The sequence below is a fragment of the Lacerta agilis genome, chromosome 11 (assembly GCF_009819535.1).
Source record: "Lacerta agilis isolate rLacAgi1 chromosome 11, rLacAgi1.pri, whole genome shotgun sequence".
Classification (NCBI taxonomy): Eukaryota; Metazoa; Chordata; class Lepidosauria; order Squamata; family Lacertidae; genus Lacerta; species Lacerta agilis.
The window spans coordinates 48422919-48450321 of NC_046322.1; the positions used below are offsets into that span (position 1 = coordinate 48422919).

General features: G+C 41.2%; 1 protein-coding gene across 2 annotated transcripts in view; it reads left to right on the forward strand.

The window, feature by feature from the left end:
* The first annotated feature begins 8283 nt into the window (after window positions 1-8283).
* Window positions 8284-27403, forward strand: part of SLC12A2 (solute carrier family 12 member 2) — a 45795-nt gene continuing 26675 nt past the window's right edge. For both annotated transcript variants that reach the window (XM_033164607.1, XM_033164608.1), the window contains exons 1-6: window positions 8284-9164; window positions 19086-19205; window positions 22098-22173; window positions 22786-22881; window positions 24992-25131; window positions 25977-26087. In XM_033164607.1, the coding sequence (XP_033020498.1) occupies window positions 8502-9164; window positions 19086-19205; window positions 22098-22173; window positions 22786-22881; window positions 24992-25131; window positions 25977-26087 (1206 nt within the window). In that variant the 5' untranslated portion in view covers window positions 8284-8501. The remainder of the gene's footprint in view (window positions 9165-19085; window positions 19206-22097; window positions 22174-22785; window positions 22882-24991; window positions 25132-25976; window positions 26088-27403) is intronic.

The following is a 27403-nucleotide window of genomic DNA, read 5'->3' on the forward strand; positions in this document are numbered from 1 at the left end:
GGGCAATTCGGATCAGAAGCCTGGCACAGGGGTAGGAGTTTTTAAACTCTCACTGTGGTCCCGATCAAGAACAGGGAGTCCAATTCTGCAGCATGAAAAGGGGCCTGAGTCCCGTCCCCCAATGCAAGCTGCAGCATGCAGGGCCTGAGTCATATGGAACCACAGCAGAGAGCAAAGGCTAAAACCTTCTGCTACCCCAACCACCCCACTCAACCTGGAGTTGTGATCCACATCAGGGCCCACCGACATGCTGCGAATTTTTAAAAAGCTGGAAATGGAAGTGAGATTGGCAAAAGAGGAAGAGGGAGAGTAGGGTAAGAAGCATTAAGTCTACAATACATTCCCAATCCTCCAAACTATGATTCGGATTGTCATCTGAATTAAACCTATAACTTCTACAATTGTGTGTTACACACACACACACACACACACACACACACACACATATATATGCGCATATGCATGTATATATTGGATATTCAGTGCTTCAATTATTTTTAAGCTGTACATAAGCAATAATTAATATAACCAAGATATACACACCTAGCTTTATAATAATTGTATAGTTACCCACCCACCTACCCTGTGGCAAGCAAAGAAGTCCTATATCTTCAGTATGACATAAAATAATCAAATAAATCAGAAAACACCAGTCATTTCCTTAAACCATTCATTAGACACCACACCTACTGTTCTAAAGTGGTTATTCAAAATTATAGTGTACAGGTCTTCCAGTTCTTTGCTATTTCCTCTCTACAAAATATGAACTGCAAAAATTTAGGCTAAATCACGTCTTGCTTCCACCGTTCTCATGGCCATTATACAGGTGTTGTAAATTTTGTAATTCATTGTTTTACTGTCTCATGTTGCAGCAGAGGTAAGACTACTTAATGACAGCAGCAGGAATTTTGCATTTCTTTGCTTTCTTGATATTTACCTTCTCCTAACTGCGCATCACTTATGTGGCGTTAATAGCATTCCTGCTAAATTTTATGGTTTTACAAAGGACTGGTATAAATGACACCATTTTGAGATAATACATACTACTGTATTAAGTATTATTCCGCATAGAAACAGGCTATCAGTTGAGACATTATTTACACTTCAGTCTCTCTCTCATTCTTATCACAAATACTCTCTAGCTAGGAAGCACAAGGTTAACCAGCAATTCTCTTCCCTATGCCAAGGATGTCCCCAATGTCTATTCACAAGCCCCTTCTTAATGATAAGGGAAACCTTCCTGATTGCAGGTCCAGCCAAGATTACTGCTTTCCTACGTAATACACTTGAGGGTTTAGAAATTAATTCTTCTTTACTTGTCCCTTATTTAATCAACTTTAGTTTGGGGTGGTGGGAGATGCTGAATTTCTGGTTTCTTCCAAAAGAGCATATTAAAGGAAATAAGGAGGTGGGGAATAACAGAAAGGCCTTTAAATCTTGTTGTGAGCATACCCTTGTTGTGAGTGCTTTTTGGCATCTTTTTACCCAAACCTGAAGTGGCACCCATAAAAACTGCCACGTGAAACCCTGGCTATATGTGCAGTTCACGCACATTCACACATGTCCCTTTGTTGGACCGTGGCCAAACGCTCTGGGAGCTATCCAACTTAAGTCCAACTTAAAAGGATACACTATGAAATCAGTAGATCAAATCTGAGCTTGACTAATGTTGGACACTACCCTCTGGCTTTACTGCAAAGCAGTTCCTAACTTTGAATAAAATTATTTATTTAGTGTATCTCTTGGGCAGGAGACGACTACTTTATATTTCAGACCCTATAATATAATATGTTCCACCTTCTACAATTCTTCCATTGTTTCATTCCCATTTATATTACATGTCATTACTTGTATTATTATTTACGGGATGAAATCCATAATTTGTTAACATAAAGTATCAGCCGTGCTCTATTAGGAAAAGTATTTAATAAAGTTTCAGTTAGGTACATTATGCATAAAAATATTATGACTAAATGTTATGGACTATTTTTATGTACAGCTAAATGAATGCTCCATTTCACTTTTCAGGGATACTTTCCCCAACACAATGTGCCTGATTACACATAGCATGAATATAGTAATTTGATCACCCTGCAGCGTTAAGAGCTAAATCTTACTAAAACTAAAACAACAGCAAAATGGTTTGGGCTATTGTGCTGAAAGATAATGGGAGTGGTTGGGAGGTCATGATGGCAGAAAGGATTTGGGGTGCATTCTCAGTTTCTATAGGGAGCATAGCTGTGCAAGAATCAGCCAAACAACTCCAATGTTTGAAATAGGGATAGAAAAGCTATCTGCCACATGGCTCCTGGAACTGAGATTATGAGCACTAAAAGAAAATGGCTAGTCGTCTCCCCCTCAGTTAAGCGACACTTAATAATAATAATAATAATAATAATAATAATAATAATAATTTTAACACATGAACTAATACACAATTCACACCAGTGACACAGTGTTAACATCACATTTTTAATAGCAATTCTTAATTAGACACCACAAACATAAATGAGGCTCAGTCCCTGCAATAGTGGCCCAAACTGCAAGTCATTTGAATAAGTAATATTTACAAATACCTCTGTGTGTGTGTGTTATGTAAAATATTGTGCTAGATTTGAACTTACTTGTTTGGGGTGGGGAGGGGAGTCAAAGTGGCACTAAAGAGTTGGAAGGCAGCAGCCATCAATCTTACTTTGGAGTCAGTTCTCCTCTTGCAATTTTAATCTTGAATCTCAAGTCACCGTGCATGGCACCAAGATTTCTCAAATCTGACAATTCCTAGCCGCAAAGTGCGCCTGGCTGATTTTGAGCGCTGACTGAGACTTGCTGCTTTTGGAGTGGCAGCAATTATTTGAATTGATACCCCAGGCAGCAGCCCAGTCCTTATGTATGATTGAACCTTCCTGTCTACATTAAAACCTAAATCAGGAAGGGGAGACCTCAGGCCCAGGGGCCAAATGCAGCCCTCCATAGCTTTCTGTCTGGTCCCTGGGATTCTCCCTAGGCATCACACATCCCTAGGCTTTACACCCTCCTTGAACAAATCATAGAATCTTAGAGTTGGAAGGGACCCAAGGGTCATCTAGTCCAACCCCCTGCAATGAGGAATCTCAGCTAAAACATTCATGTCGGATGGCCATCCAACCTGTTTAAAAACCTTCAAGGAAGGAGAGTCCACCACCTCTCGAGGGAGTCTGTTCCACTTCCGAACAGGTCTTACTGTAAGAAGGTTTTTCCGAAGGTTTAGTCAGAATCTCATTTCTTGTAAATTGAAATCATTGCTCGTAGAATTGTAGAATTGGAAGTGACCATGAGGGTCATCTAGTCCAACCCCCAGCAATGCAGGAATCTTTTCCCCCAGTGTGGGACTCGAACCCACAACCCCAAGATTAAGAGTCTCACCCTGAATGCTTTTGCGTATGTCGTCAAACTGTGACAATGCCTCTTGCTTGCCTGGATGAAGGGAGGAAAAGTGTGGAGTGCATTTGGGCAGAAACATCTGGCGTTGTGTAGCTGGAATGCAATCTACTGTACAGAGGTAAGAGTCCTATCCACTGTTCTGCTCATTTTGCATGACCACATCTGCTTTCGCCTCTGGCCCTGCCTATCCCTGGCCTGCGGGCCACAGCTGCTCACGAGAATACGGTTGCATTACCTTTATTTGGTAATGGAGTCGGAGAAAGCTATTGAAAAGCTTTGACACGAGAATTTCTACTAATAGAATAATATATGTGATTGTTATTTATATTACCTGGCTGAATAATTACCAAGAGCAGATGAATAATTAACTCAAGCCAGTTTGTCCACGACATAAAAAAGTGCAGCTGCTAAAGATGTAATACAATGAAATTCAGTAAGGAGGGATTTAAGGAAGTCATGTTATCAAGTGAGGAAAGACATGATTATAAAAAGTTTATATGTGTGTTATTGTAGTCGGTTATGTATTTTTAACCTTGTTACTGTATGTTTTAACTGTTTTGATTTGTTGAAAATGAATAAAAATATTTTTTTTTAAAAAAAGTGCAGCAACCCATGAAGCCATAACAATATACGCAAACACCCACGGCAGCACGGCACGTGCAAACAAATGCAGAGGCATGTCATGCAAAACTGCGCTGCATATGCAACACCACATCAGGAAACCCCAGGAGCATGCAACGGGCAAAGAAACGATACATGCAGCAAGACATCTCCTCACTGGGATGGCCATTTTAATTTGGGAAACAAGCCTCACCGCAGAAGTTGCAGCCTGCCCAACCAGACACGGTTTCCACAACTTCAATGAAATGGCTTGTTTTAAACGGGAAGTCTGAAATGCCACACAAAGTAACAGGTCTTCATAAAACAAGCTGAAGGGACACCCTTGTAATCTCCTTGAAACATTGACCGAATCTGAACCACCAACAGGACAAAGCATAAAGATATGCTAGGGTGGGTAGGCGAGACGCAAAAATGGTTGCTGGCTTCCTGCAGCCAACCAGAAGCCGCGCTTTGGTTTCTGAACGTTTTGGAAGTCGAACGGACTTCCGGAATGGATTCCATTCAGCTTCCAAGGTATGACTGTATACCAATGGGGAACACAGGTGATGACACCACCCCAAAATTAGGTAGTGTTTGCACATAAAAGATATGATTGGCAGAAGTATAAATTGACTGTTTTAGGCAGTCAGTATTTTTTCCCCCACCTGGCTATCAATGTTTCTTGATTTTTTAACTTCCTCTGGCTGTTCAAATTCTGTTTTGACATGCTAATTTGTTTTAGTTATTTTACCTGTTTCGACTGCTATTGTAAACCGCTGCGAGGGCCAAAAGGTAGTCTGGAAATGTGCTTGTGAATCAATATTTAAATCCGTGAATGAAAATGTTTTTAAAAACCGAAACATACAGAGCATTGACGTGTCAGCTGAGAAACATAAAACTGGAGGGCTGGAAGTTGGGAGATTAGCTACTCAAGGTCTTAAGAAATAGGTGGGGAACTCCCAGTTCTGATCAGCCCCAGCCACATAGCCAATGGTCAGGGATCATAAACACTGTAATTCTGCAGCATTTATTTGGACAGATATGCTTGGCATCTCTGCCCTAGCAACTTATAGTAAGAACCTTAGAGGGATGTATTATTACCAGTGTGGAGATACATGCTGCAGGGATAAATAATTCTCTTCCATGCAATATGCAGGGATATTTCAGTTGAAAGGAAAGGGGGAAAGGCACATTTCCCCTTTCCCATTCTGCACGCCACTATGTACAGCTTTACAACACATAGGCTGGCAGCCATAGCACTATAGCAAAGTTGGGAAAGGCTGGGTAGAAGAAAAAGGCCACAAGACTCCAATTTTAGCCTAACTTGAACCCAGAACAGAGATACTCCTATTACGGGCTAGAACTACTCTGCAACATGCTGCTGTAGTTCCCGGTTGTAATAACAAAATACTGAAACGGCCCATCAACTTTAATTGCAGAACTGCTTTCATTAGTGTATAATTTAACCCATTAGTGCGGCGTATGCTTTTTCTGAAAGAACAAGCTCCAGAATTTTAGGATGGAATAGGCTGTTCAGTTCCCTTGAACGTAGTAGTGGCTGCTAAGCTTAAAAATATAATTGTCATTCATTTTAAACCACTTTTATATTTTCAGTGGCCTAGCCTCATGGCTTAAGCCCCATTGATTTCAAAGGGAACTCAGTGCAACTTAGTCCGGATTCAGCTGAATATTTAAAAATGCATTCACTGTAGCGCACTGGGAAATGGCAACAGCAGGGGTAGTCACATCAAATAAGGCAGGCAGGCAGTGTAAAAAGAGAATTTCAAGTTCATATTATGAGTTCACTTTATCAATGACTTTAGTAAGCTGAACCAGACTTGTGTATGACCTAAAGTTGGCAACTCACCAAGCTGCAAATAATTTAAAAATAGGATGGAACAAGACATGGTGACTCACAATCTAGATAAATTTCAGATCATACATAATGAGAGTTCCAAGTGCCAAAATCAATGGAAGAAATCAACTCATGAAAACAGAAATGAAGGTAATATGAACTGGTGTGTGTGTGTGAAGTTTTGTATGGTTTTCTGGATTTCACATGCTGCTGTTTTTCAACAATTAAGCATGTGCTTATTAGGTTTGAGGATTTGTAAACAACATCCTGGCCTGGAAGATTCCCATGCTACCATTAAACCTTAGGATGTGCAAACTTTCGAAATCACAATGGCACTGCCAGCATCCGGATCCGATATATCAGAGAAGAAGGGAATGTCCATGAGGTCATAAAGCTTGCAGAGACAATGCACTTTAAATAAGCACCCTGGAGCCTTAGTTAAATAAATAAGAATCCCCGCATAGACATGCTCTAAAATTGAAAGGGTGGAGTGGGATAGCAGGAGTAAGAATTGAACCAAAGGAAATGGTTGGACAAATGAAAACCAACATGAGAAACGGACCTAAATATAGACAATATATATATGAAGTGGCAAAGTCTACTGGTAAGCTCATACAGCCAAGAAAATACCTCTTGCCTTTTCCTGAAGGAGCAAATTTTGCTGTAGGCCAAATTTTGTGCCTTCAGGGAGCATTTTTCCACATCCTCTTGTCTGCCAAGCAATCCCTGCACATTGTAGGGATTCTAGGTCATGATCTATATGATGCACTCTCAGTACAAAGGCGGCACTGCCCAGGCCTGTTTGAGTACACTGCTGCCCTGTCTGGGAATTCACCCTAAAAAAAGATCCAGCTATCCAGTGGCTGCTTTATTGCTGGGTGAGATTATCAGTAGCAAAAGGCAAGCTACTTGGCTGATTGAGAATTACTGAAGTGCTGATGCTCTTTCATTCGTTTTGGGGGGAAACAGTATCTGCCTTGTTCAGAGGCAGATAAGGGGGTATAAATAAAATAATAATAATAATTATTATTATTAATCCAACCCACGTTTACTTAAAGAGGTTTTTCTACAATCGATTGGTATGTAAATTCTATGGAATATGTAAAACTCAATGTGGTCAATGGGCCTTCAAGTTGAGGACAGTAGCCTCATAGAATAATTACGGTATTACTGTTATTATTAACTTGACTTCTGTAACTGTGGAATATAAATAATACCTTAAATAAACTTTTTTTTTTTTTGTGAGCCACGTTGATAATTTCAGAAAGCAGATGCAATTATAAATAGATCAAAAGCGTAAACCTTCTAAACCAGCTTTTCTCTGTAACCACGTTGGCTGCCCTTTGGGCTTGCTGCAACGTGAGAACCCCTTGCCGGGCAGCGCAACACAGCAGTTGCAAGACTCGACTGCAGCCGGATGCTACGCGCGCTTCCTCGACACATGAGCCCGCCCTGCTCCGCTCAAGGCGAACGCGACTGCACCCGCAGCCGCCACCGCCTTCACATATCCTCGCGAGATTTTGGCCGGCCTTTCCCTGCGCGCTAAAGGGAAACCCTCCCGGGTCCGAAAAACTCCCATAGCCTCTCATTGCACGGCGGGACTCCCCAGACACCAGCCCAGTCAACATCCGGCGCGGGCTTCGCGTTGTAAACCCTCGTAGAACCTTAGAGCGGGAAGAGGGGACCCGAGGGTCATCTAGTCTAACCCCCTGCAATGCAGTGAGGCGGCGGCGGCCGCTCCTGCTGCTGCAATGCGAAAGGCGGGCGGCGCCTCCCCTCGTCCTCCGAGCGGCGGCGTCTGTCAGTGACAACCGGGGATACGAGCGGGCGGCCCCTGCAGCCTCGAGGCGGCCGGCGGGCGCTCCTCCCGCCGGCGGCGGCTCCTTTAAAAGCCGAGTCCCCCCCACCCACCCACCCCCAGAGCCACGAGGCGATTGGCTGAGCGCGGCCCGCTCTTTCCTCTCGCGCGGCGGCGGACGAGGGGCCCGTTGGTGTCGCCTCGAGGCTGGAGCACCTCTGAGGAGGAGGCGGAGTGGACACCAGCCCGCGCCACCGCGCTCGCCCCTTCAGACGCCGCGCGAACCTGCGTGTGTGAAACGAGGTCGGCGGCGCCCCCTCCCGCCTTTCCCCCTCAGCGGCCGCCCGCTTCTGAGGCGAGCGAGGCTTGTGTGACGTCGGCGGCAGCTCCCTCAGGCAGCGGCTGGCGGGCGGGCGGGAGGGAGGAGTCGTGAGGCGGCGGCGGCGGCGGCGGCGGCGGCGCTGCTGCTTCTTCTTCCCGGAAGGCTGCGGCGAGGCTGTGTGGAAGCCTCCGCTTCAGGGCCCCTGAATCTTGGCGGGAGAAGCGCGAGGCAGGCGGGAGCCGCTGCCGGCCAAGAGCATCACCGGCCTCATCATCACCTGGCGCGGAGGGCGGCGCGCGGGCGGGGAGGGGCCGCGGGGCGGTTGCCTTGCCGAGGAGGCGCGGCGTGTGGCGTTGCCTCCGGAGTGCGGCATATAGTGTCGCCCAGCAGCGGCGCGGCGCCGCTCGGTAGTTTAAAGCGCCCTCAGGAGTAGCAGCAGCAGCAGCAGCCGCCTTCCCGCCCGCTCCTCGCCCGGCTCCGTGTGAGGAGGAGCAGCAGCAACAGCCATGAAAGGGAAGCAGCAGCCGCCTCACACGCCGCCTCCGCCGCCCAGCGCCGGCTCTCCTCTGCTGAAAGGCGCAGACGACGCCGACGAAGCTCCTCGCTTCCCAGCAAGCGACGGGGATGCCGGCGGAACGGGCGCCCCTGCGGAGCCCGGCACCGCGCCGGCTCCCGCCTCGGCGGCCGGCGACGGGCTGGCTCTCAGACCGCTGGGTCCGACGCCGAGCCAGAGCCGCTTCCAGGTGGACCTGGTGGCCGAGAACGCGGGGCGAGCGGCCGCGGTGGGGGAAGAAGAGGCGGCGGCCCCCAAACCCCCCGGGGACGGGAAAGGCGGCGAGGAAGCCAAAGGCCGGTTCCGGGTGAACTTCGTGGACCCTTCGGCCGGCGACGACAGCTCGGGGGAGCCCGGGGGCGAAGGCTGCAACGTGAGCTTCCAGAACGGGGGCGACACGGTGCTGAGCGAGGGGAGCCTGCATTCCGGCGGCGGCTCCGGGGGCCACCATCACTACTACTACGACACCCACACCAACACCTACTACATGCGCACCTTCGGACACAACACCATCGACGCCGTGCCCAGGATAGACTATTACCGGCACACGGCCTCCGGACTCGGGGAGAAGCTCATCCGGCCCAGCCTGGCGGAGCTGCACGACGAGCTGGACAAGGTGAGAGGGATGCGGAGCGAGCGAGCTCCGTGCGCGGCCGCGTTTTTGCAGAGGATCGCGGGGCAGGCGCAAGAGGGGTGGGAGCAAAAGGGTGCCTTTTGCAGAAACGCCGAAAGCAAGCCTTGGTTGCGGCGCCGTACAGAACTGCAGAGGCATCATCTTCTTTGGCGATCCTTCGTAGACCAGTAAGATTGCCTTCCATAAACACGGTTTTAACAGTGCGTAGAGGTATCATCACTTGCAGAAGTCGTAGATCCAACAGCAACCCGCGGGTTAACTTAATTTCACTGTCTAACAGATCTTAAACAGGCGGGTTTCGGTCTAAGCCAGGCTTCGGTTGCTGAGATGATGTTGGACTACAGTTCCCATCATCCCCAGCCAGCATACCCAGTGGTCGGGGAGGATGGGAGTTGTAGTTAAAGACCATGTGGGGGAAAGAAACTGCCTTGCACTTTGCCAGTTTGCTATTTTGTCATGCTACACACTCTGGAGTTGCAGCTTGCTGCGATTAGGCACACATGCTTTATTTTTATATTTCTTTAAAGCAAGAGACATCTGGTAGACGTTGTTATGCATGGGAAAAGGGGCTACAAACAGGCTGATGCAATGCTCTGTGTTGGTATAGGACTAGATAAACACCCCTGTGGGCTGCCAAAACTAACTGAGCTTAAGTAAGGAGTGCTAACCTCGTGTTACCAGCCTTTGTGGATTCTTTGCACATGAACTTGGCCTTCTCAGGTGCACGTGGAAAATACTGTACTTTATCTAAATCCTCCATCTGCTTTGTGTGTGTGTTGTCTGCTTTCCCAAGTGCACATGGGAGCATGAAACATGTGCTTATATATCTACAAAAGTAACTGGAGCATGTGCAGCTGAATATCTGCAAACGAAAAAACATGGCAAACTACTTGTTAATTTCCTAAGCGGTGATAACACCAACAAAGATGAGTATTTATGTCTTGTGAACTCCATCTCTCTTTCCTTCCTGTTTATTTTCAGCAGAAGTTTCTTGCATGGGGTCAGCTGGGGAGAACATGAAGCAAGCCCCAACTAGGGATCAATCAAAGGTCACCTTGAGATAGGCCAAAGGAAATTAATCTGTCTCTGCTTTTATAAACATAGCATCTGGGTACCCCAGCCATCACCCCTTATCTAAGTACTGGAATTATTCAGTGACACAAAGTGTTTGCCATATTGCATAGGTTAGGCTTAAAATAATTCAATTTTATTTTTTGTTCTCTTGTAAAGGCACTTGTTTACATCATGCTTCTCTTTATGGACTGTGTGATTGCCTCCTCAATATCCATCCTCAAGAATGATTTCAGCTTCTTTTTAACTGTCTTCATCGGTTTAGTATTAGTGCTTTATTAACTGTTCCTAGAATCCTAATGCTTCCTGTGGTGTTCACAACCTGCTTTTTAAAAGTAGGGACTAGGCTTTGTTTTAAAGGGTATTTGTTACTGATTCTCACACAAGACAACTGAAGGTGCTATGTTAATTTCCTGACTTTTAACAGTAGATCAGAATTAAATACCTTCTTCAATTTTTTGTCATACTGTGGGAAAAGGTAACCTAACATGAGAAACTTTGTTTTTAAGTTTTCTTAAGTGTGAAATACATTTATTAGGAAATCCAGCAATAAGGTTTTTGTTTGTTTTTGTTTTGATTTCTTCAGACCTATGTCCTTTAGATAGAAAACGACCCCATTTTCTCACATGGTAGAAATGGTCAGTACATTTTAAAGAAGCACCTTACATAAATAAATACATTTGAATATAATTAACTAAATCCCTATCACATATTTCAGTTTAAATGGTATATCTGTTATCTACTGCATATACCTACCTGCAGGTACATGGTGACATCACTCTTTATAATGGGACTTCTGTTTCTTAAAGAGTCAGATATATACCTTCACCTGTCACTTAATCTGTAAGAAGTTTCCAATATTGTGATGAAAACCCCACAAAGAGAAGATTGTGATATTTTTAACCCCAGTAATATGTTCACTTTTCCCAGTAGAGAGTAAGTTGCATATTCAGATGTTCTGTTGGAAACCTTCACTGACTAATAGGATGAATTAATATAAAGTTGACATAGCTTAGTGAAGTAACATATTAAACATATGGAAGCATGCCAATGTATGGACTTCAACCATTCACTACCTGACTTGACCACTTAATGCAGTTTTTAAACAACAATAATTTAAAGAGGGGAAGATGTTTCTGATACATCCAGTTCACTCCTTTAAATTTCAGTGAATAAACAGTAGTGTGGTGCCTTAGCAATATATTGTAAATATTTACTCCAACTGTTTACAATATGAGCTTTCGTGTGCATGCACACGAAAGCTCATACCAAGAACAAACTCAGTTGGTCTCTAAGGTGCTACTGGAAAGAATTTTCTATTTTGTTTCGACTATGGCAGACCAGCACGGCTACCCACCTGTAACTGTTTACAATATGTTGTATGTTTAGTGTATGTAGGTTTAAAAAAATAGAATTGAAATAATATTTTTTAATTTGGATGGCTTGTTAAAGTAACCCTCTGATAGCCATTTAAAATGCTGCATGCTGCAAGACCTAGCAGCTGCCTCAGTTGTGTTTTCAGTAGTGATTGAAGTACCTTGAAGCCATGTTCAACCTGGCATTTGGCCCCATGGTTAGTAGGTAACCATTGACTAGGTTGGGGGTAGGTTGTGAAGAATGAAAAGAATTACAGTGTTGTATGTGAGTAGAAGTGTCTTTGTAAAGCACAACCAGGCAGGACCCTTAGCAAATACATACTTTCACACCTTTGATAAAGTTCAGAAATGTAGGTTCATCTTTTTTTTAAAAAACAAACAAACACTTGTGTATCTTGTGTACTGCTGAAAGATTATACTTGCCTTGGCAGGTTACCTTTTCAAGTTGCTAAAATTATAGCACAGGGGTAGTCAACCTTTTTATACCTACCGCCCACTAATGCATCTTTCTTGATGGTAAAATTTCCTTACCACCTACCAGTTCTCGGTGGAAGGAGGATTCAGCTTGTGCCGTAGAACCCCCTACCGCCCACCCAGAATCCTGAAACGCCCACTAGTGGGCGGTAGGGACCAGGTTGACAACCCCTGTTACAGCATAACTTAAGTATAGTTGGTGGTCAGTTTGTATCTAACCCACAAATGTCCTGTGACGACTTTGAAAACTGGCCAATGAGGTAAGTTACAAGAGGAAGCTGCATGGCACATGTTGGAGACCTCTTGAGGCAGTAGCCATTGTAACCTTTCCCATTGTGGCCTGGTTCACCTGTAACAGTAAACCAGGGTCAAAACAAATGATGGCTTACTGGGAGCAACCAACCTTGCTGGTGCACCAACCCCCTCCCTGCTTTTGCCACACTCAGAGGAAACCAGCTAGAGTGTTGGTTTAGGGATAGGTGTAAACTAGTGTTTATGGATTATTTATCTCGAGAACAAGCCAAGAACAAAATAGGCCAGTGCTCTGGGAGGAAGGGGATGGGTTTTAGTTGAGTAGCGTGCACCAGCATACTTGCTTGTTCAGTGACTTATTCTTATATGTGAACCAGGATAGTCTTCGCTTCCTTTTCCATCTTTTCAGAAGGTAGAAGGTGAGCAAGAAGTTACAGCAATCCTGAGGAGCCACTAACTATATGTGCCAGTGTAATTTTGGTAGTTTGGAATAACTTGGGAGCTTTCATGAAAACAAAGAAATACTAGTAACTTTGGCTTGTACCTATGCATTCCTTCCATAGGGGCATAGTTCATTTTCCCCTCAATTTTTAAATATCGGAATAAAGTGACTTACCATCTTTCAAATGGAGCAATAAATGTTGACCAATAAACAAGCATGCTAAATTAGATTAGGGCGTCAGAAATTTTTCATATATATATTCCCTGCAAATTATTGGAACTTGCATCGGAAGTGCAATGTTATGTTATGACTGCTGTTCACTGCTATGTTGAACATAATGTGATCACCATCTAGGGCAGGAAGCAGTTTTTGCCTCCCCTCACTCTTGTCCCATATTGCATCCTATTTAATTGCTTCAATTGAATTCAGTGGGAAGCACTGAGAACTGATCCCACTTCTAATGTGTTTAACCCTACTAGAATCTTGTGCTTACCCTTTAAAGCAGTGAAAAGTAGTGTAGAGAATGTGCCTGCTCAATCTAGATGGGACCAACATTCCTACCGTGGTTAGAGATGATGCAGCTCTACAGTGAATGATTGCTGTGCCTTCAGTTGTCAAGAGGGGAGGGACTAAGCTCAGTGGCAGAATGGCAAGCTTTGCTTGTAGAAGTTCCTAAATTCAATCAGTTGTGTAGGACTGGGAAAGATCCCTGGTGCCAGTCAATGTGTAGATAATACTGAGGGTATACGGACCAATGATCTGATTGTGAATGGGGCAGCTTTCAATGTTCTTATTGTGGCAATGCTTTGCCTACCATTCCCAGCTCTTGCAGGCCAGTAATAAAATGCTGGATGACTTCAAATTAAGAGGTACAATTTGACACTTTGGCTGCTCACCTGGGGGTAACTGCTTCTTAGTGAATGTATCGCAAACTGCATGGCTGCCATAATGGTGCGAATGGGGCTTTATGTAGTTCCATAGTTGATTCCAATCAACTTGTGCAATCATAGTTGGGCTGAATGTTGGTAGTAACATTCAGTACATATAATATAGCTTGTAATACATTTGCATTGATCCCCTAACTAATACTTTATGATCATATCTTTTCATATTGTTGAGTTTGGGATAGTACTGTAAGTAAAACTCAATACTATCACAGTTTTTTGGACACAGAAGTTCCACACTTAATCCTAAAGTTGATGGATAAAACAAAGAGTAATAAAATGTACATATTTTGCTAACTTTGCTGTTGGCTCCATTATAATGCTAGAACATGGTCAAAGTAATTTCACTGTTCAGCTAGAGACATAAAAGGCAATCATGTCATGTGGTATGAGACCTATGTTTCATTAGTATTGTCTGCTGTCTCTTGAGGCTGCAGCCCATTATCCACTGACATGGAAGTAAGCCCCATTGAACTTGGGTGGTCTTACCACTGGGTAGACATGTGTAGGATTGAACTGGGCATGTAAATGCCTTCAAAAGCATTTTCAATAAATCGCTTGAGAGAGAGGCATATTTAACTGCATGATAAACAGCCAAACTGTAATTCTGTGGATCTAATCTAATGATGGCCTTTTCAGGGGACTCCCTCCCACCCACACTTTACAAGCAGCAAGATTGGGAGCAATGTTTACTTTACTTCCCCCCACTATTTATTCATTTTAGCTTTTAATGTTTATGAATGTGAGATCTTGACCTTAAGATTCAAATCGTGGAGTAAGGATCTTTGGGGCCATGGGGGTCATTTTCAAATAAACTTCTCTACTGGTTTTAAGGCACTGTGTTCTTCTTGTGGCAAGGAAGATGGTGGAGGAGGATGGATCTTTTATTGGTATAAAAATGAATTGCTGGGTGAAGTTGGCTGATATTTTTGAAATTTATTCATAACCTCTGTGATGAGACAGGACGTGGTCAATAGTGCTGCCAAAAAAATCCAACTTGGGAATGGAGATTTACTCCCCAGGCAGTTTGGAATTAAGCTCTGAATGAATAGAATTGGTTTTATGAGTAGCTATTCCCATGTCTGAAAATTATTTATTTCTATGGAGGATATGCACCATATTGTAGGTTTTCTGTATTGGTGTGTTTGAAGTAATGCTTTTAAATGAAAAGTTTGGAAAACACAATAAAACATCAAATAAAAAAATGAACCTTAATTGATATGAGTAAAAGTAGTTGCCATTAGGATCATTTAAACTTTCATTCTGTTGAGACATTCACAGGCTGTCTCCCAGTATATTCGTGAGTGGTGTTTGCAGAGCAGATGAATCCTTGTGTAAAGAAGATCCTGGATGTATCTTCAAATTTATACAATGTGGGTGTTTAAGTACAACAGACTTTTCAAAAGCACTGCAATAGATGCCCCTAAATCAGCTAGGTCATAAAACAAATGGAGTAAGACAATCACAAAGGTGATACACTTAGAAAGTGGCAAATTCCAACCACTCTCATGGGAATTTATTTGTGTTCTCTTTAGTTATATGATTCTCTTCTCTTCCCACCCTGCACCTCTTATCATATTAAATGACTTTGAATGGTGTGTTGTGTGTAAGTGTAACTGGGTGTTTAACCCTTTCCTCCATTGCTGTTTTGTCTGTTGGGAGTAACCCCTCCTTCCAGATACTTTTCTTCACATGCTGCTTTTTCTTCCTCAGCTGCTTTACATGATAAAAGAGAAGATTAGGGTGGAGGTGGAAAGTTGAATAATAGGAACAACGTGAAATCTGTCCTTTCTGGGTATGCAGAGAAGAACTTTCAGTTTGAGGATGGGAGAAAAATGTTTGATCTGCACTTAGGGTGAATGTTGTCATGATAACCTGGTTGAGAAAAGGAAGATTGGCCTGCAGAACTACCTGCAAATGAGGAGGTGTTGAGGATTCATGCAAGGTCAAGAGCTGAAATATTAACTTGGTGGCTCATACAAAGTTTTCCAGTAACTAATGACCGAGAATTAACTAGTGGGAAATCTGTTTAACGGGATATATTACTAAACAAATTATAGCTAATGAAGCCCTGGGTACAGTAAACCTGTATCAGCACAGTTTGATTTGTCAAGCTGCTTGCTCAGGGTGGAAAGTCTGTAAAAGTACTATTCTTGGGTGAGGTAGAGTTCAAGTTTGAACTAGTACTTTTGGGGGGGGACCTAGTGCCATCAGTTAGAACAAGAGCCCTTTCTACACCTATGGCTAAAAGTGTGAACAGAACCTAACAACTCTTTCAGAAATAAATATATTCCAGTGTGATTGACCATGACCCGTGGAAACTGACTTATGTCTATGATACTTCCCAAGGAGCTTTTTCAAAGGTCCTGAGTGCTGGATAGCTCAGTTGGTGGATGAACTTATCTGCAGCTTTTTCTCTCACAGTATTATACTTAGCAGCCTTTTGTTCCTGGTGGCAGGAGATCCATCAATAGACTTGAATTTTCTGCCTCTTTTCCTATATTGAATGGGGCTCTAACCATTGTGTGGTAGCAGAGAAGATTCCATTGTGGTGCTTACTTGACTTTGTTAGAAATACTCGTGCATAGAAGAGCTGCATTTAGAGGAACAGAACTTGGATGTAACTACTCATCCTCATATCTCTTTGCCTTAAATAATGAGCAGTTAAATAGCATTTTTATGTTCAGTGCATGCATTCTTGCAATACTGTAAATTAGTCAAAAATTATTACTATTATAGGACAGGTATGGAGGAGGCTAAGTGATAGGAGCCTCTGTAACTTAACTGGGCCACCTCTTACATGTCACCAGCACAGCAATATGTTTTGATTCACTGTATTTGCATTATACATAAATAGGACAGAAAAGTAAGTGGTTGCATTTAGTAGTTTTAACACTTAAGGTTTTTTTATGTCACTTGATCTGCGGGAGGCAACCCTCCCCTCCATCTCCCCCCCCCCAAAAAAGAGCACTCTGGCAGGAAATAACATGAAGAACCTGCTTTAAAATTTCTGAACATATAATAACCAAGAAAAATATCCCATTTACAGTCATTCCTCAGGTTGCGTTCGTTGTGGGTTACGTTTGCTACAGGATACGAACCCGGAAGTAACGGAACGGGTTCGTGCATGCGCATAAGTGCTAAATCGCGCTATGCACAGAAGCGACGAATTGCAACCCGCACGTGCACAGACGCGGCGCTGTGGATTGCGAACGCGCCTCCCGCACGGATCGCGTTCGCAACGCGAGCGTCCACTGTACAAGATAATAATGCAGAAATTTGGGGTGGTATTAAAATAAATTTTACTCAGAGTAGACCGATTAAAAATAATGGCTCTAACCTTAAGTAAAACATAGTTGAATGCCAACTATTTTCAGTAATACATCATACAAGGTAATGTATGTTGTGAAATCTTGACATTTGTCACACTGCCACATATGTGCATAATGCCTCAGTGTTTTCATTCTGAGTAGTTATTAAAAGGTATCCACTTACTTCAATATTCTATGCATTTATATTTACATAGGTAAAACATACATAATGCAATGTTGTTTTTTATTCATGTAAATAATACTTTGCTGATTTTTTAGTTGATAGTTCTTTCACTATGTCTATATAATTGTTCTATGAAAGTCTAATACTTGGGTCAGGGTACTGTGCATAATTGTACATCAGTTACAACAAGAAAAAAATGGTTAACATATCAACAGTTGACTAAATTACAGCACAATCCTATGCATATCTAGTTTCACAAAATGGTAAGCCATGGTTGTTGTTTTTTCAAACAGTGAGTTGCCCCGTAGATGATCAAGCAAACCTTGATTTGTTTTGTTTTCTGGTTGCTCCTGCACCATTCCTTTGTAGTTTGGTAAGCATCTGTGGTGGAAGGGTAAAAAAATCATGGTTAAGCAAAGATGCTGGATTCACAAAGAAGAGCAAGCCATAGGTGCCCCCCCTTTTTTTGAAACCCAAGGGTTGTAAGCCAACAACAAACCATGGTTAAGCTCCTGGTAGAGTTTACTTAGAGCACTTAAGTCATGGTTTACTAAACAATGGTTTAATGTTATATGCTAACCAGGTCTGATACTAGAATGATCAGAACACAAGTTGCGAAACATTAGCAGTTTTATTTTTTGGTTATTTTTTTTGCTAAAAGCCTGAATATTTTCTAGTTCTATAAAATTGAAATATTCTGGCATTTTATTTTTGAATAGTTTGCATTTCACCAAGTAGTCCAAATCTTCCCATCGCTCCTAAATTTTAATTTGTTCTATCTATATTCCATTTTGCTCTGTGAGAATCTAGTAAGTATTATATCACCTGGGCTGTGGCACTTGTGAGTGACCTATGACATCCTGATTTTGTGTATTTTCATAAATAGTTCTTTTTAAATGTCATGCTATCAATTTTAACTGAATGCACTAGTTAAAATTTGGGGAGGAGGAATTTACAATCCCAGGCCAGTTCTTTCAAGACTTAAGAAGATTTTTCCTGGCCTTACAATTACGCATAGGAGGCATATTGTACTGTGACCTTGGAATGTAATGCAGATAACTGTGTTTGCTAATTTTTCAGCCCTTGTAATGAGGGTATAAAGATCATTTTATGCCTTTTTGAATGATAGCATCAATTCGAATTTTTTTCTTTGGTATCAGAACAGATGCCTTTTTTTCTACACTTATGGTACATAGCCTAATGAGGGGAAATTCAGCCATTTGAACATTATGGTATGCTGTTGTATTAATGCAGTAACTTTCCATACTGGATAGAAATTATGCTAGGCTGATCAGTTGCTTTCATTTTTTCCATTAATACTTATTGATTGGCTTTATGCCATGTTTGGTATTACTTTTTGCTAGCCAAGCTTTAAATTTAACCTTGTGTGGAGGAAAATTACACAGTATTCTGAGCGGCTCTTCCCGTGGGATCCAGTGATCCTCAAAAGCAGACATTGCTTCTGGTTCATTTAACTTTTACCCTCTTGTTGAAGTGTTATTCCTTCAAATCTAGAATCTGATTAAGTCCACAAAATACACAAGCACAGCTAAGTTTTCATATGCCAGTGCTTTTGAAAAATGTGATGATATGAAGGCATCTAATTCATCTTGTATGTGCTTCAAACCTTTACGTTCAATTAACCAACTTGACAGTTGCCAAGATTGTGGATGAAAATAGCCTTTTTCATTAACTTGTTCCTTCAGCTTACATGCAAATGCAATTCTGAAACATAGGCAATATTTAGATCAGTGGGATCTAAATGTACTTAGGATTGCAACTTTAAACAGAGGCTCAAAAGGTTTCCGTTTCATCCAACCCACTCCTTCTGATTGTTGCTTTACTACAGGAACCATTTGAGGATGGATATGCAAATGGAGAAGAAGGAACTCCTACGGGAGATGCCACTGCTACTTATACTGCTGAAAGTAAAGGGATTGTCAAGTTTGGTTGGATTAAAGGTGTATTGGTAAGTAGAACTTTGGTAATGATAAACCCATCTGTGCTATTTTCTTAATAACTGATGTAGCAACAATTGAATATGTCTACTTTCAGAATTATACTGCGGATAATACTGTGTAGTAGATACAAAGTTTCTGTTTTTTGTATCCGCTACTCTTGTTGTTGTTGTTGTTGTTGTTTGTTTAAAAAAGAAATATGTATCAAGATACATTTGCCTTTGTCTCCCTCAGCTGTTTTTATTACTGTGCCCTAAAATGATTTAGGACATTCATGAATGGCCAAACACTTTCTTTCTTCCTGCTGTTCCTTAACTCAAAGATAAACTCGGATTCATCTTTGAGTATCTAGCAAATTAAATTTCATTCCTCCAGACACTTTACTAAGAGGCAAATCCCATTTAACTTGGTGGATCTTGCTTCTGAGAAAATCTTATTAGGACTGGCTGTAAGGTGAAAAGGCATTCATGTTACTTAAGGCAGCCTTTTATTGCATGCAGGTCCCACTTACCAAACACAATGCATTCCCAGGAAATTGTTTGTTAGGCGGGCGTTTGCATAAGGAACTGAAGATTTGTATTATTTCCTATGGAAACATTTCTAATCCATGACTTGTCTTATCTCTCTCCTCTGCCCCCTCCATGGTTTCTGCCTGAAAATGGCTGGTGCCGTCCAGCAAATCACAAACAAGAAAGGAAGTGGGCAAACTGACTTATCTGAATTAGTTGTGTGTGTAGCGAGATTTGGGTTTATTTCTTTATGTTTGGATAAGTGAATTTTTGCATAATAAGTGGGCGGATAGCAGGACCTGCGTGTATACAGTTTGCCTGGTAACTTTATTGCAAATGGAGTGGTGCGGGAGGGATGGCTCTCCCTTCTGTGGCCAGCATGGAAATGCAGACACAAGTCACTTTGAGCAGTTAACTCAGGAAACACAAGGGAGGGAACATCGTGGCTCAGATTTCATCCTCCGTCCGAAAACTCATTGGACCAATGCCATGATGTCATAAGGATACAGTAACTTGCACAGTTTATAATATTAACTAGATTTTGTTTCTTCCGGGGGAGTGCCTGGGGAGAACAGTCCTTCTGTCCAAATAAGGGTGAGGAGAGAGTAGTATCCTGACTCAAATAAGTAAACAAAAGGATTTCATCTATAAATTGGCTTCCCTGAAGTGTTCACTTAATGGGACATTCATCTCAGCTTGTAATTTTTCTTCGACTTATTGGAAGTCTAGGGAGGAATTCAGTGTCGTGCTAAGGTGATTTGGGCAGGTTGAACATTTTGGCTCGCCCGACAGAGGGATTCCTGCTGCTTCCCCCCCATGCTATTCTGTCTTCCCCCTGCTCCCTGCTCCCCCAGCCTATTGTTATTGTTATTATTGTTATTTATTAAATTTGTATACCACCCTATACCTGCAGGTGTATATTGCAAGGTGTACAAGCCCAATTTCCCATGAAAGCAGAAGCTCTTTTTTAGGGCTTCTGCTGACAGGACTCATTAGTTGAATCCTGTCTCTAGAAATTTAATTGTGTTTTTGTTTTTTGTAAGAAGTCAGTGAATTAACAGAACCCAACCTTTTCCAATAAAAAAGAAAACTCATTCACAGGTTTATCAGACTTTATAGTTGTTTGAAAATAACTCCATGGAGAAACAATAAGATTTGTAAGATCACAATTTCTGTTACTGGGGTGGTTCAAACAAATTGCAAATTTTAGCTTTGATTTAGTTGTTTCAGAGTTGTGCTAGTCTGCTAAGAACACAGTAAATGCTAGAAGAATTTCTATCCTTCTTAACTTAGTGTTATAAAACTGCAAATGACATGATTCCAGCTCTCATGTTATAACTGACGGGATGGTGGAAATTATCACAGTTCAATTTGTGCAAACAAAGCAACCTTACGTGGACAAAATCCTCTGTCTTCTAGAGGAATCTTGGCATGTCTAGTATATTTTATCTTGACATGGCAAAAAAGTATTTACTTTAAATAATTGGAGTTTTTGAATTGTTTTCAAGTTTACAATTATACAGAGTATTAACTACCTATTTATTTATTTATTATTGTTGGTTATCATGATTGTTAGTCACTTTTCTAACTGAGTAACCCAAAATCACTTACATTAAAAACTCTTTTAAAACAACCAAGTAAAATCCCTAAAAACACAGCTATATAAGCAGAAGGCAGGACTATCGGATCCCGCTCCACCAAAAGATGCCACAATAATGCCTTTCAAATTAAGAGCCAAGAGAGAAAAGTATTTGCCTGGTGCCTAAATATAGATAAAGATGGTACCATGTGTGCCTTCCTGGGGAGAGCACTCCACAGTCACCATCGAATAGTCCAGTTCTTGTGTTTCCACCCTCCAAACCTCCTGTGGAAGGGAGCACTTGAAGAAGGGCCTCAGATTCTGCTGGTGATGATGATGCAGGGTTTGGGTCATAAACACTTCTGCTTAAACATTAATAATACTTGTTTTATGTTAAGGAGAAGTATAATTTTCATAATGCAGTGACTGAAGTCACTGCACTTTAAAAAATGGTCTGTTAAAGCAGGCCTGCACAACTTGCAAGACATCAAGTCAAATGGATGTGGTGGCCCAGAGAAGAGATTGATAAACCCCTACCACTGCTACTGATCCAGGACTGGAAGAATTGAAGATAATAAATTGCCACAAAGCATTTCTGGTGTGCTGTTTGGCTTGAATCACAAGTTGTGCATGCTTCCTGGAAAGAATTCTTGAAAAGTTGAGGTGCTTGGTTGCCTTCATAACAGCAGACTTTTGAATGTGACCCTGTGAACTCGGTTTTTAACACTCTTGTTGTAGCTTATTCAAAATGATACCTCTATAATAAATATTGGGACAGCATAGCATGAAAATTATTTGCTCTTATGGTGTTATAGGTACGATGCATGTTGAATATCTGGGGTGTGATGCTGTTCATTCGGCTGTCCTGGATTGTAGGACAGGCTGGCATAGGTAAGTTTGCCCACCAAATAAAACATCTCTGTGTACTATGTTAATCTTGATCAACTGTTAAAGATCGGTGACTTGTAACTTACAGCATTGGATGAGAATATGATTGATGGAATGCTGCTGATTACCACTATGCTATTCTTAACAAGGAATATATGCTTCTTATCAGTTTCACTAAGAGGCTCAGTGTTTCTCCAGAGCAATGTTCTTTTCTTCATTATTACAGTACGGGACACTGATTAGGAGGTAATACATTTTTGAAGGATTAGTCCTTCCCAGAGCGTTACGTAGGCAACAAGTATTTTTTTTCATATTCAGTAGTTGCTAGTTTCTGTGGTGTCTTCAAAAGGTGAGGCATACTGAAAAGGTACTCTTGAGGGCAGGAGTGGTGGTAGACGTGCTTGTTCATGATGTGAACAGGTGATGTCTTGTGTATTGTAAGCACATGTTACAACAAGCTTGTTTAAAACCAGCTTGTGCATGCCTTAGGTTTAAGACATTTTTTGTTGTATTGATTTATTGAAACCAACAGCCAGCATTTGTTAAACAATGTTGTACATTTGTTTTGGAGGAAATGATAATTTCCTGTAAATAATCTTAGGAATCTTCTTACAGGACTTGCAGTCTTGGTCATTGCAATGGCGACTGTGGTAACTACGATCACAGGCTTGTCTACATCAGCAATAGCTACCAATGGCTTTGTGAGAGGAGGTAAAACAATGTTATATATGTACTTTTCTGTTTAGTTTTTTTCAAAGGGAGCCAAATCATGTGATATTTACTTTGCATGTATGCATCAAATATTTTATATAATTGTGGAAGTACATCGTAAGTGGCAAGGTTTTCTTCAAAAAACAATGTGACTGTGGTACTGTATTTTTAAGCTGTCAGCTCGCAATAGTGAACTTTGAAAAAATAACTTTTGGGGTCATGAAGGTGAGGAGAGATAGGTAGGGATGGAGAGTACAGCTGTTAAGACATAGATAAAATAACTTGAAATCAGACAAATTGTGAGTAATGCATTAGAAATGGAGAGTAACTAGATCAGTGATGTGAAACCTGTGGCCCTCCAAACATCGTTGTACTCCCATTGCCCCACCCAACATGGTCTGAGGATAATGACAATTGTAATCCAACATTTGGTGGACTACAGGTTCCTCTTCCCTGACCTAGAACCACCTAAGCATTCACAAGTTAAGAGGCAAACAATGCGGTCTAAGCTATGTTTTGAGAAAGAGGTACCATTTATTGTAGTGAGATTTACTTCCAGCTAATTACATTTAGGGTTGTAGTCCAAGTAATTAAAAGATGTTAAGAAAACTTAAATACTGAGCTTGCCTTTCTTAAGAGGCTAATTGTAGATTTGTATCTTGAAAATCAACTTGGCCTTCTTCCCAGATGCTGAGCAATCTCAGTGATGCTATGGAAATGTGATTGTCTTAGATGCAGCAAGTCTGGTTTATATGTTTGTTACTATCTACAGTCGGATGCTCTGTTGATGCAACATGTTAATCATGACTTACACAATTGGACAATTTTCACTTGGGCGTACTTTTCCACACAGGGTTACGGTAATTGGGCATATGAACAGTGCATTTGGGGGTACAGTCTTAAGGCAGTAGTAGAGCTTTCTGTAGATATACTGAGGGACTTCTAATGGGGTTTGAGTGCTTTCCTGTCAGTGGGCCTTTATCCCTGGCAAAGTGGTGCTTTTAACAACTCCTTGGCTAGCCTTTGACAGCTTTAGCATTGCTCTTTATATCTCCTGGGACAGGAGTGGTTAACTTGTGGCCCTCCAGATCTTGTTGGACTCTAGAGTGACTCCCATTAATTGCAACCAGCATGGCCCTGTGGTAGGGATGATGGGAATTAGAGTCCCACCATATCTGGAGGGCCATAGGTTAACTACACCAGTCATATGAGAATAGTTTATGCAGCATAAAGGTAGAAATTTGATGGCTTTATTTGAGAAGCTTGCTTCTTGAATAGAGTGTCCATTGGAACAGAAAATCACTTCAGAATTATTCATGGGTTGTAATTTTCTTCACTGGTCTTATTTTTTTTTGGGGGGGGGGTGTTGCTATTTGTGTTTCCTCTCTTCCTTTTCTCTACTTCAAAGTGAATGTTAGCAATCTTCAGATGAATAATCTGATTTTTTAAAAACAGGTTTTCTATCTTCTTAATGAGTCTGCAAGAGAAAAATAATGTACTTTGATAGAATTACAGGCTTGGTGGATAAGAGGAATGCTGTGGATGTAGTGTATCTTGATTTCAGTAAGGTTTTTGATAATATCAATCTTACAGAAGTATAATGTCTCAATCAAGTACCATTCTATTCTGACTTAGACCCCACCTGGAGTACTGGGTTCTGGGCACCACAATATAAGAAGGATATTGACATAGGAGGGTCTGGAAACCAAGTCTTATGAGGAATGGTTGAGTGAAATGGGTATGTTAAGCCTGGTAAAGAGGAGACAGATATGATAGCCATCTTCAAATATCTAAAGGGCTGTGTCATGGATGGAGCAATTTTCTGGAGTGTAGGACCCAAACCAATTGATTCAAATTACAAGAAAGGAGATTCTGACTAAACATCAGGAAGAATTTTCTGACAGTAAGATAACTTGAATTCTTATGCTTTTCCGCTCTGAAAGCTGTTACACACGTAGCTGAGGGCAACCTGATTACCAGTTGAAGTAGCAGCTAGAGGCATATCTACATTTATAAACGTAGAGTGTGTGTATAAAAACATAGTACATACCAGAGCTTGGTTACACATAGCCTTGAATCTTGCTCTAATTCTTCTTTATTCTCTCTGCAGGGGGAGCATATTATCTAATTTCCAGAAGCCTGGGTCCAGAATTTGGTGGTGCAATAGGCTTGATATTTGCATTTGCTAATGCTGTTGCTGTAGCCATGTATGTTGTTGGTTTCGCAGAGACCGTTGTAGAACTGCTTAAGGTAAACAATTTTTTTCCAGTTTTGATTTTTCACAATGATAGAAACAGTCTGAATTTTGCCATCCCTTTTCTACAATACAACTATGGATTGGATTGATCTGTAATAGTTGTCAAATCCACTGCTCACGTGACATAAAATCTACAATATTGAATGAACTCATTTTTACACAGACATGTAAACGACCTTGGATTTGGTGCCCTCAAAGTTCTGGTTGACAGGCAAAATACTTGTTGGGATCAGCCTTAGACCAAATAATTGTGACTTAGTTGCAGTAAAAATATATGCAGGATCGAACACATGAAAATATTTTTGTAAGCCTATGGAGGGTTTAGTCCTATTGATAAGCTTAATAGTGCTCTTTTTTACCCTCTCATGCAGAGCAAAGTATAAAACTAAGAGGAAACATTATGCTCAGCTGTTTGAAAGGAATTGGATTGGGGGGGGTCTACTATGCCTGCAGGAGCCTATGAACATGTTTAAATCCTGGTCTGCACCTTCATCTAAGGTGTTTTATTTTTAAAATAAATTGACATAAGTTAGTAAGGTAAACATAGGGCCATTAACAGAGTTGAACCATTAACATGTGGTGTTAAGTTCTGGTTCATGTTTATTAGTATTTCTTTTAAAAATCTGTAATTATGCAGTTGTGAATGTTTGACTCGATTTGTATGAAAAACAAAGCCTATATAATATAATAAATTCTTAAGAAAAACTCCTAGCACTTAACCACATATTTGCTGGGACTCAGAATCATATTTGATCGCTGATAGGGCAGAATTATTTCATAACAGGAAAGCGAACATATGGTGTCAACCTCGTCATAATTGTCTCTTTTCTTTTTGTAGGAACATAATTTAATTATGTTGGATCAAATGAATGACATCAGAATAATAGGAGCCATCACAATTGTTGTTTTATTGGGCATCTCTGTGGCAGGAATGGAGTGGGAAGCTAAAGTAAGTAATAGTGATTTAAAACATCTAGTGCCCTGAAAAGCTGAACACCTTTTGAAATCTGCAAAGCAAGTGAAGTAAGCATTGACTTGAACTTACATTGGAATTAGAATTTGGAATCAGATTTCTGGCTGCAGAGTATCCTTGCAGGAAATGAACTTATTTATGTTCGTTATACTGTTGATTAACAAACTAGGGAAAATAAACCAGTTCATAAAATTTGCACTTGGGGAGAAATGAAGGCAGACTGCTGCTGTTGAATGCATAGTTGAGCCAGTTGTGTGAGACTTTAATACTACATGCACAGTAACTATTTGGAAACTGAAACCTTATGTTAGTAGAGTTTTGCATATTAAGTATATTGTTCAAGGAGGTGGACTTAACCTTGGTCATTCTGGCTCATGATGTGCATTAGTCCCATTATGTGGGTTTCCCTCATGTAGTCAAGTGTTCCCTTTGTGGCATCAAAAGGGGCAAGCAACAAGTATACTGCAAAATAGAGAGACCACCCAAAAACTTAGTACATACAATACTGAAAGGTTACTCTGCTAGTATAGGTGATGCATTCAAACAGATCCAAGTACTCATGCAGAGACAGTTTCTAAGTGGCCCCAATGTGGTGTCTGCATTGTTAAAAGCACCCTTAACCTGTGTTTCAAGACTTTAGATGTTATGTAAATCGGGAATATGAAAAGCAAGCTTCAAGTGAAGCTTAATGAAAAGTTTTAATGTATTATCATTCTAGTTGCATAAGAAAAATATAATGGGGATTGTGAAGTGAGGAAAAGGTGTTTAAAAACAACAGCAGAGGTCCTATATGCATACTCATGAACCTCACTGAGTTGAAGAATCTTACAAGTAAATGAGTATTTCATTGTGGACTGAGGATTCGGTCAAATGACAAATAAAATATTGATCAAATAATGGCCACATATTTTTAAAGCATTGACATGAAACAAGCTAATCACCAATCAGTTTGATACTTCTGCTAATTACAAAAAAGTTAATATTTTTACAACTGTTATCACATTAGCTTAAATAAATTCATTACAATTTTAGGGGGGAAATTATACACATATTGAAACATAACATTTAATACTCAGGCTCCACATAAAAGTCACATTTCTGTAAATACTTCATTGGTTACATCAGGCATAGATAAACTCGGCCTTCCATATGTTTTGAGACTACAATTCCCAACATCCTTGACCACTGGTCCTGTTAGCTAGGGTTGATGGGTGTTGTAGTCGCAAAAGATCTGGAGGGCCAAGTTTGCCTATGCCTGGGTTACATGCTATAAAGAGGTAAGTATTATGTAT